Source organism: Colletes latitarsis, chromosome 9 (assembly GCF_051014445.1).
Source record: "Colletes latitarsis isolate SP2378_abdomen chromosome 9, iyColLati1, whole genome shotgun sequence".
Classification (NCBI taxonomy): domain Eukaryota; kingdom Metazoa; phylum Arthropoda; class Insecta; order Hymenoptera; family Colletidae; genus Colletes; species Colletes latitarsis.
Genome location: NC_135142.1, coordinates 30,702,831 through 30,713,834, shown reverse-complemented (window position 1 = coordinate 30,713,834; position 11,004 = coordinate 30,702,831). Strand labels below are relative to the sequence as shown.

The 11,004-nt window shown below is 40.8% G+C and overlaps 1 protein-coding gene across 2 annotated transcripts in view; it reads left to right on the top strand.

Moving 5' to 3' along the window:
- Positions 1 to 3,535: 3,535 nt before the first annotated feature.
- The window catches only part of Neto (Neuropilin and tolloid-like), a 120,097-nt gene continuing 112,628 nt past the window's right edge, over positions 3,536 to 11,004 (top strand). The window contains exons 1-2 of one of the 2 annotated variants that reach the window (XM_076773488.1): positions 3,536 to 3,869; positions 9,077 to 9,513. In XM_076773488.1, coding sequence (XP_076629603.1) covers positions 9,369 to 9,513 — 145 coding nt within the window. In that variant the 5' untranslated portion in view covers positions 3,536 to 3,869; positions 9,077 to 9,368. Of the gene's footprint in view, positions 3,870 to 7,609; positions 7,731 to 9,076; positions 9,514 to 11,004 lie in introns of those variants that run through there. The other variant, XM_076773489.1, reaches the window with a different exon arrangement.

Below are 11,004 nucleotides of genomic sequence, written 5' to 3'. Positions count from 1 at the left end.
TCCTTGATCACCGGGTAGCTGAATGTAACGTGTATTTTGAACTAGTTGCAAATAACTTCCAACGCATTTGTCATCGTTTGAAATTGCTACGTAAAAATGAAACTGGAGTAACCTCTACAGTGTTTGATCACTTGCTATAAATATGTTTGACAGACGACTATTATTTCCAAGAAGCCAATAATATATGTAACCTCAGTACTTTCATGAAAATAAATGTTTGTACTTGTATCTTTGCACTTTCCCTAATTAAAAATAATATTTGTCATACTGGACGCACAATAAAATACTTTCGAGCCGTGGCGTGTTTGCAAACATGCGTTCCGTTAGAATTTGTACGACCAATATTATACTGTCACTGTTTATTTTCAATGATTTGATGACGTACAATTAACTCTGTTTCTTTATCTCTCTATTCTATCCTTAATTTTTCGCCCAGAGTATTACGAATCTCCATTCGCCTGACGTTATTTCCTGAAAGGGGTCAGGGGCAAAATGTTAGTCGAAAAGCAGCTGGGAAACTGTTCGACGCGTGTGAAAGTTCGCAGAGAACGGAATACTGTATGCATCTGACGTTTGCACAGCGGCGCGCTCCTATTCGCGGAAGATCAAAGTACGTTTGTAATGGAAGTCTCGAGAAAATTGAAGGAAAGTATCGCTGGCGAGGGTGTTGCGCGGCGAACGACCGCTCGGACGATGCGTTTTTCCAGCGCGGAGGAAGCGGCGCGCTGCAATTTGCAATTTGCAAAAGAGCCAGCGCTTTTGTCGATCGGAGCCCGGTGAATGGCCGCACGAATTGGAAAATGTCGGTTAGACGTCTGCCAGTGACGGGTGCTCGATCAGCCGGTTGTACCCTGCCCTTTCAGCGGGAGAATTCCAACTTTCCCGTTCCGATTCTCTGCCCATTGCCCCAACGAATTAACGGCCCGGTTAAAGGATACTGGAAATTGTGTTTGTTCGCTCATTCGGGTCCGTTACACTTCGCGACAATACGACGGGAAATTTTCCTATTTTTCAATATTAATATAGAAGGGCTGTTATCAATTACACGAACAATTTTTTCTAATTTCTGGTTGTCTCGATCTTGAACTGATAAACTCCTGGTGTGATTCGTGAATTGAACATTTCTATTCCTCTCAAAATTTAAATAGAATAAGTTTCTTTCTGGCTCCATATTAAAGTCACCAAATAAAATAAAAATAACATCGAATATTAGCTCGGGTAGAAGGGAGCTCCGACCGCGCAGCATTCGAATAACGTGGATAGGAGTAATGGAAGCTTTCTTGCATTATTATTACAAAATGAAACTCGCGTAACTACGTAGCTTGTTTAGCCGACTGAACGTCTAAACGCCAAGGATTTCACGAAGAGAATTTCCGCACGCGGTCCCGGTTCATTAAATTTGAATCTCTGGATGTCAGAAACCCATTGGCTCATGAACGTTTGCACGCGAGTCACGGCGGGCGCCTGTATACATTTAACGAGTGCCATAACGTTCCAAGTTTAATTACTTTATGAAAGACCGACCGTCGTGCCTTTGATCGTTCAATTGTAAACGCAAGGATGCGCAGGACGAATTGCGTGGCTATGTAAGAAAGGCATCGACCTCTGCCTTTTTCGGTACACCGAGTCTTTCGTCTCCCGAAGGAAACGACGACGCTGTCGGCAAACAAGCTCCGTTGCTTCTCGTTAACGTTTCGAAATCTCGATTACAGACGCGCTGTTTGCTTGCCCGTCAGCAACTTTTGTTACGCTGTTCGCGAGGGACGCCAGAAACCCTGCTACCTTGTAATAGTTTCGATCGTACGATCCATGGAACAACCTTTTCCGCCATTAATGGGACGACCGCCGGATTGTAAATCGATTTTGAGTTACACGTACTCGGAAGCTGATCCAGAGTTTACTGCATCTCCGGATTATTTGAGTTTGTAGACAGTCCGATAGAGCGGAGCCCAATATAGTGCCCCGAACTTATGCAGGTATTAATTGATTTCGGAATGGCTGACGTAAGTCGAGGGAAACATTATTCAGACGTGAATATTAACATTGCAGTAGATCAAGAGATAGGTTATTTGCTCTTTAATAAGACTGGTAGATTTGTTCTTTCGCAATATCTGCAAGCTCTTCCATCACTGGTTTGCGATCCAGCGTCCGTGGAAAGACTCTTGTCGCGAATACAAACGAAATTAGCCCCGCGCTAAAGGAAAATAAGGGGCGAGGTTGACGTTTCCTCGACCACCAACAACAATTACGCGACAATTATCGGGCAATTCAATTACGACACACTGGTCACCGCGAATTTCCACGAGGAGAGAATGGGGTGACTGGCAGAGCGAAGAAAACGAAGTCTTGAAACGAATTAGCGAACAGGGGTGATAATAGCTCGCGACAGGGCGCGTTAACGTTCAAAAAACCTCGCAATCTCTTATCCGGACAATTTTTACGTTATTTTTTTTTATCGTCGTGTAGCAATCTTCTTAGAAACCTAAAAACTAATTAAACATTGTCGTCGATTTTTCGAAACTGCTCGAGCATGCGCTTAGTATCAGCATCAACATTAGCATCAGCGTTAGCATTAACGTAAGCATAAGCACGAACATTAGCATAAGTATAAGCGTTAGCATTAGCATTAGAAACGAGAACTCTCAAGACGTGTGCCGAGTCTTGGATCGTTTTCGTGAGAGAACTACAAACATGGATGAAATTCCAAATTGTTCTGTTTCACGTTTCCAAATAGATCTTCAAACAAATCTATGTTGCTTCTAAATTTTTTCGTAGGAAAAAAAATGTCAAAAATCAATCGAGTGAAAATCGTAGCCAGATAAGTAGGATAATGTGATAAGAGTTGCAGAGGTGGAGACATAAAAGATAGGAGTAGAAGAGTGGGGAGAGAAATGGTGCAGGTACAAGGGATCAATCTGTTGGACACTTAAATTCGACGAGACTGCGGGCGGTGCATAGTTTAGCATAAGAGTGGGAGAAGCAAAGAGATAAAAAGATAGAAGTTAGGGTAGTTGAGAGAGGAATGGAGCAGGCGCGACAGAAACAAAGAGAGGTGATGTGTTTTAAATAAAACTAAAATCGGTGTTCCCTAGCTACTTTGTAACACCAACATAGTAGAAAAAAGATTCAATTAAAATAAATGTTGTACGGATAATTTAATGCAAGGATCAAGGATTAATTTGTGGACTTGATCCATTATGAATTATAAATATGCATATCGTGCTTACAATTATAAAATACCATCAAAACCTTTAATCCTCTTTATCGCGAAATCGCCAAAAATGGAGATACAAAATGTTTGTTATTAATTGTCGCGTTGTTCAAGGCATGCAGTGTCTGCTGATGGTTGCTAGTTATTATTATAATAAAGAAACGGCTTGCTTATGATTTCAGACTCGAAGACCCCGTTTAACAGAGCCGGACACGGTCGAACGAGCCGCCGCGACTCCTCCGCTTGCTCGCGCCGTGTACCAACGCAGGAGGGGCGAACGAAGAAGCGTCGCGGCGCTAGTCAGTCGGCGGTGAGACTCCGCGTGCGACGCGTCGTTATTGTGGTTCTATCATCCCTCTGAAACGAAACGAAACGGGACGGGACGGGACGGGACGCCGTGATTTTTCAGTCGAACGCGACCGCGCCACGTGTGAACTCGTCGTCGAGGAATAAAAAGGAAAAAGAAAAATACAACGGAAGAGAGAGGAAAAGAGGGAGAGATAGATAGGGGAAGAGAGTGGTCCTCGTGCAATTTTCCTGTGCAAACGATAGTTCTTGGAGCACGTACCCCGGGACGTGGAACCCACGGTTTTCCAATTGGTCCGCCGATCCGGATCGTTCGCAAATTTGCTCGAACGTTTCAGCGCGCGATAACACGGTAGATTGATTTTGTTCTATCGTGGATGTTAAGCCTCCGTGTTACATTTTAGTCGATCGGTTCGGTCGGAACAGAGACCGATGCACGGCCGCGACCGAAATATCCACGAAAAATCTCGGCAGTCGGCCAAGCGGCCTCGGGAGATCGCTATAGCCATGGGAGACGGGTTTGATAAGATAATTTGAAGGGGGGAACCCGCGGCCATTCAGATTATTTTATGAAGTTTTCAGTTTTTTTTCTTTCTTTTTTTTTTAACCGTATCTCCACCGTCCTTTTGGGGAATTCGTGCCATTTCAATTCATCGTTATTACGTTAGCGTCGTGAGCCTATGGAAGCTTTTAACTCCATTGTCGACTCGCATTTTATGAAAAGCGTGCAATAAGGGCGAGGGTTTAATCCCAAATAGCGTAAAAGTCCAGAGAGAGAACGAGCCTCCGAATTGCTTCAATTAACTAAAACTGTTTTAATCAGACGCGTATTTCAATCCGAGAGCGCCCAGGTACTCGATCTTGGATACCAAACGCGTTAATAGGAAGGTTCGTTTCGACGATTTACGTACGAATAATATTCAACGTCCTGGAAGCGTCCAGCGGGTCAAAGACTTACAAAATTACGTGAAAAAAAAATCACGATTGAGAGTCACGAACGTGGAGCAAGCTATTTTCGCGAAGTGGCCCTTCACGTGGCCATGCATATTCAGTTAGCCGGGGACAAACAAGCGAATGAAAAGTTTATACGCCCGGAAATGCTCCGATTTTTATCTCGATGCGCCGATTTTCCGTCAGGCTGGACGAGGATAATTAACACTTTGACTCAAAAGGTCGATTTTGAATATGGAATAAACGTTGCTGGAACCTGAGAGGCTTTTTCACATTAAACGTTGTAACGTGCGAGGGCAATATTTAATACTATGATATTCGTAAGGGTTAAATAGTTATTGCTGGAAAGGATAAAAGGAACGGTTGGAGGTAGATCTAGTCGAAAAGTTGGAGCAGAGCTAGGTGTAGCTATCGATTCTCGGTGAGAAACGGACGCAGCTTTGACGCCGAATACGCTGAACATGCTGTGACGATTATCGACACGTCGACGCCAGGAATGGTCGATCGCGCGCAGAACTCGCGAAGGATAACGAAAATCGTCGGCTCGATAAAGTATCTGTACTGGAGAATCGAGGAGAACGGGTGGAATACGGATCTAGCGATCGAAATCTTCCGGGAAAGGTTATTTCTCCGTTGATAGGGATTTTGTTTCGCGTGAAATGATAGCTAATAGCATTACTAATCAAAGATAGGAGTAGTAGACTTGCCAGGTGTTGAAGAAAACAATTATCCTTTAACGTTTTAGTCCAGGTGTGATACTTTCTGAAGAGAGACTTTGGTTCATCTCATTACAAGAAGTTGATGGTAATTAGAAATTGGTGTAGACCATACCAAAGTCTTATCATAGAATAGTTACATATTGTCCTTTGCCAAACTCTTATTTTATAACTAATTCTATCATTTTATCAAGACTGCAGATATTATATATGTCATCGTAAGAATGGAATCTTTAATAATTTGTCTAGTGAATGCGTACTCTAATGCTTTTGGTTCACATTCTTCAGTGAAAGTGTACTTTCGCTGCTCATCGAAAGTGAATGTCGTTTAATTTGAATATTCATTCGCATATACAGGGTGTTCGGCCACCCCTGGGAAAAATTTTAGTGGGAGATTCTAGAGGACAAAATAAGACGTAAATAAAGAATACCAATTTGTTAATGAAGGCTTCGTTAAACAGTTATTAACGTTTAAAGTTCCGACCGTACTGAATTTTTTTCTCGAAAGTGCGTAGGATTTCGGGGGTATGTCTAATCACCAAAAATGATTGTAATGGACCCCCACAACCAAAAATAATTTTTCCAGAACGATTTGAAATTTTTGAATTTAATTGTTAATAACTTTTTAACGAAGCCTCCATCGACAAATTGATATTCTTGATTTTCGTCTTATTTTGACCTCTAGAATCCCCCATTAAAATTTTTCCCAGAGGTGGCCGAACACGCTGTATTCAGTATAGTATTTTTTCATGTAAAGTGTGTTATATTAACTTGGACGATTATGTAGCCCTATTAACAAAATATTAGCATTGAAAATTATACGAAACTTTGAGGTCATATAAATTCGATATCAAGTTATAGCAACTCTTTTAAAAATTAAAGGACACCCCTCTGCTAAAGTGTCCAGAATAAAATTGTATTCGATTTGCACGGAAAGTCCTCAAGACATTCGTTGAAAAAATACGAGCATAGAATCAGACCAAATCGATTAACGAAGTTAATTGCTCCGAAGGAACGAGGCGTCTTTCAGAGTCGCGCGGAGTGACGGCGGCGAAGAGATAACTCGTGAAAAGGACAGGCTTATCGGTTTTCAATTTGGCCGGCCCTCTAACACTTTTCTTCCCATCCAACGCGACGAATATCCGATCGCCAACGACATTCGACGATATACTTCGATCCCCTCGAACCATCCCATAAAATTCTGGCTAGTCCTTATTCCCGCCTCGCCTTTATTTATCCGTTTTCATCGAACGCGAACTCGTGCAAGATAAATCAGACTCTGCTTTCCTTTCTCTCTTCACTGGTCGACCAATTTACTTATTCATTCGATTACTGGTGGGATTAACCCCCAAGAACAGTGGTCTTAACCTTCGTAACCACTTATAACCCAAATTACACGGGGTATAAATTGAAAGATAAATTTTAATCCACGCAACCTTCTAGCTACATTTCGACGAGATAAATTATAAATTATAATTCTGGGTAGATTGTTTGTTACGTGTACCTCAGGCAAAGTTGTAGTTTTAATTAATATACATAGAATTATAGACGATTAATGGCCTTTCATTCTAGAATATCAAAGAAACGTGTTCCATTGTGAATTTTTACTGAAACGCTATTAATAACAGGCTCTAGAGATTTTGCGCGGTCATCACATATTTTAAGAAAACGTAAAGAGACAAAATATATTGAAATTTGTTGAAACGTTCCCTGGTCCCAGCCATTGAGTAAGCTTTCTGTATATGTGTTCCAAATTCTAGAAAGACAGGTTTACTGATGTGAAAATTTTTAAGAATGTCAGCTAGGAAAAAGTAGTTTCGAGGAAAACGTCGTTAAAGTTGGAAGCTGCGACGTGCATTAGTTCCATCCGTATTGCGACATAGTTTTCTACTGAAACTTAGTAATTAATTTAATTATGTCCTATCTGTTGCTAAATTGAATTACCTTTGTTCCAACTTTTGCAATTTTACCAACTTTACAATGTCGTCGAACACCAGACAGAATTTGTTTACATAACTTATGCAAAATGCACTCGTACGGTATAAAATATTGATACTATCGTATTAACGTACGAAATATTTATCTCTGTACAATTTAACGTATCGGTATAGGCTACGAACGCAGAAAATTCACAATCTATTCACGACAATAGAGACACGACCCCCAATGTGTTCCTTTTCATCGCTGTCCTACTTCGTTTCTATCGCACCTTGTCCATCATCGTCGACACGTCATCTGATTCCTGTGTTATCGCTCGTTTCCGTCCTTGTCTACGCATCTCCTCCTCTCACTCCTGTTTTGCTCCTCGCCCTACTTGTCGATCCCTCTTTCGCCCGCTTGTTCATGTTATTACCTAATTAGGCCCTCTGCTCTGTCACCGATCCTTACTTCGACGTTTTCCCTTCGCAACCGTCAGTCCGATCGACGACCGTGGCCCGTAAATTTCGACGGGTAATCCTCGAATACCTTGCTAAGTATAATAAATCTACCTTCGCTACGAGTTCGCGAATGCAGTTTCTTTCCGCTAATGCGAACAACGTCGTACCGTGAGTGCTTAAGTTTATCGTGAATTCTCAGCCCTTTGGTCTCGAGGCCCGTATATCGTACACGATGTACGGAGTCGGGCAATTTTATTCTCGAACAACAAATACAAATTCTAGATCCGCTATTTACGCTCAGTCCGTAATTTAGAATCCATTACCGGATTTTTCGAACCGACACTCGTAAACGTTATCCGTGAACAAAAGTTTTCCAACTCTGTCTTATCTGTCTACTAGCTTTCTTATATGCTCATTTTTACAAGTGAAAAGTTATCGTTCCGGGGGTAGTGTTCCGTACATTTTCTCTGAAATACTATTCGTTTAACACTGTGAATTCGTTAAGTACTCCATTATGGTTGCGTTCCTGAAAGGGTGTAGTTTATACAAGCATCAAATCTCTCGAAACTGAGCTCGATTCTAGCAGTCGTTAGCCACGGATTTAGCGAGCGAAGATATTATCAAGCGAAAATTCATGCTTGAAAATAGTTAAAAAGATATCTATTTCATGCAATGCTTTAATAACTTCGTTATACTCAAACTTTGATAGTTATCGGGTTTATCTGTCGAGAATCTTGAAACTATGATTTGTATAAAAGTCACATCAGACCGTGTAACAGACAGAAACGCATTAGTCAAATTCTCATATATTTCAATTAACATGGCAGAATTCTCGGGCAAAATATTCATAAGGTAACGTGATATCGAGATGGGAACGAGGATAGATAATACCTGAGTTAATCGTGTCAGGTTCAGGACTGATTTCAATTCACGTATGCGCTTCGTTTGAACCGATAATAAAAAATAAATATTTGAAACGACGTATCGATTTAATATCTCCCGTAACGTTAATAGGCGTATCAATCATATATTTAAAATTATACAAAATTTTTCATCAGTTTAATAATACAAAGAGGTTTATAATTCCGTGTATATTATCTTTTCGTGGCGCATTGGATATATCCCAGAGTATTTCGTTACTTCGTTATTTCAACTACAAAAATATTACTGTCAAAGTAACTTCGCGAAACAGGATGACGCAATTGCATTTTAAAAGCGAAATGTGCCGAATTTATTCTAGCAAAATGTACAAGTTTGCGCAAAATCAGTTCGAAAATTAATTAAACTCTTAGAGTCCGCTAAAAATTCAAAGTTAAGCGGCACTTTTACTTCGACTATGAAATCGGTGAGGGAACTATTTGAATTTCATTGACACTTATCCGAACGAATCGTCGTCGGAGAGATTCGCGGAGGCTCAAACATCCCCGAACGAGCAAATTCTCGCGATCAAACGGCTGTGTTGTGCGCTGATCGCCAGGCAATTTGCACGCTGATTCCGGCCGATGATATTTCAGCGCTGCGCGACGGTCACGCGTCGGATGAAATCCCGAGGCGTGTCTTCCATTGGTGCAAGAGGGTTCCTCGAGTGCGGACGAAACAGCGTTTGCGAGTCGTGGAGAACACGTGGTACCGGAAACCACGTCGACGAGGCTTGTGCTCGCGCACGCGTCCAGTGCGGGAAACGGTTCCTTACGCGTGTGTGTTTCCTCGAAGTGTGTGGTGATCGCGTGTGTGCAACGGAAGCAGGAACCAGGAGCGACCAGAGGAGCAACGCGATACGTGGAAGCTGGCAGGAACGTTAAATGAATGTTGTTGCAAGGGGCGGCTGTAATCGTGAGAGTAGAATCGGTGCACGGCGGGATCGGCCGATTTCAATTCATAAATGTGCGAGAGAAGGAGCCCACAATGGTGGCTCGGCTCCCGCAACAAGTTCTGCTGCTGCTCGTACTCGGTAAGCGAACCACAAATTTACTAGATTCTTAATTTCCTCTTTCTAGGATAATATTTTTAAATATTACGTCATCCTATAAGATCGCGCCGTTCGTTCTTCTTAGGTACTGACGGAGTGAAACTAGTAACTTATAAGGGATGATCCCCCGAACCGGAAATTTAAAACACCCTGAAATTTCAAAAGACGTATAGGGTATACTTATGCAATTTCTTTCTACCGCGGAAATTTACTTTAACGCTTTGACTGCCACGTCACCCATATGTGATAGGATTTACCACTACGGAAGTAGAAAAATTCATTCTGTTATCGATTTATTTTTGAACCTGCAATCGCTTGTTCGTTACTCGTAGAAGTTATTTGCGAGACACCTTATATATCAGAGTTCGCCAACTGTTTTCTATGTGTTTTGGCATTTGGCTTGATGCGCCTTGGCCTAGAGGGAATAGGGAATCATAGCCAGAGATGGGCAGAATGTTATTGGAATAATAGACGAAGTATAGCGAGTTCGTAAATCGGGCGCCGCAATATGCGAGTCGGTATTTATAGTTCAGCAGAGAAATGTTTCAAGGTAAAGATCATTGGTATCGACTTGAGAATTTATTCATGCGAAACGAATCCTTCGATAGTATTCTCCATACAAGGAATTGATTTCCTACTCTGGATGTACTTAAAGAATTCCAATTTAGTAAGATAATATCGTATCATGTATGCCAGAACTATGAATGTGCGATTCGATACATTCTGAAATTCGAAGTTCTGGCATTGTGAAGCTGAACAATAACTGACATTCATGAATCAAGCTTACAGCATAATCATTTGTGATATCTATTGTACACATCTATAGGTTTGGTCTATAATTAGAAGTAAGTCGGACATTCGACGTTTTCATATTCATTTTCAAAATTTTCATTGAGGACCGATATTTTGCGAGAGGAACGATATGATGCAACGTGTTAATTTATGTTTCGAATCATTATTCGTTTCAAACCAAATAATAATTATATTATACATGTTATATTTTACTATATTACTCTGTGCTAGCAAAATTTCCATTTTCATTATTTTGGGTATGTTCACCAAAATAAGTCGTATAGCCACGTTCGAATTCATAACTTTTATAACGATTCAGCATCGATATCATTTTAATAATTATGTCGTTGGACAATTGTACGTAAATAAAGCCCCAAATTCTAATAATAACATAACCATGTAAATTTATTTAGTTAAATCATACAAGTTTATACTACCCCTTATGTTTGCATTTTTGGTAACCGAAATTGTTGATATTTGCATCATTTGGACATTATATTCAGAACACGTTTCCCAAAGAGAACTCAAAAATTAAGGTTGAAACGTCGATAGATAATTAGAGAAGCCAAATTTTAAATTAAACTGCTCTAAACGGTCCAATAAATACTCATTTAATAACACATTAGCAACGGATTGTTTTAATGCATCCTTTGAAAATTTTATTTTGCGAATCACGTACCA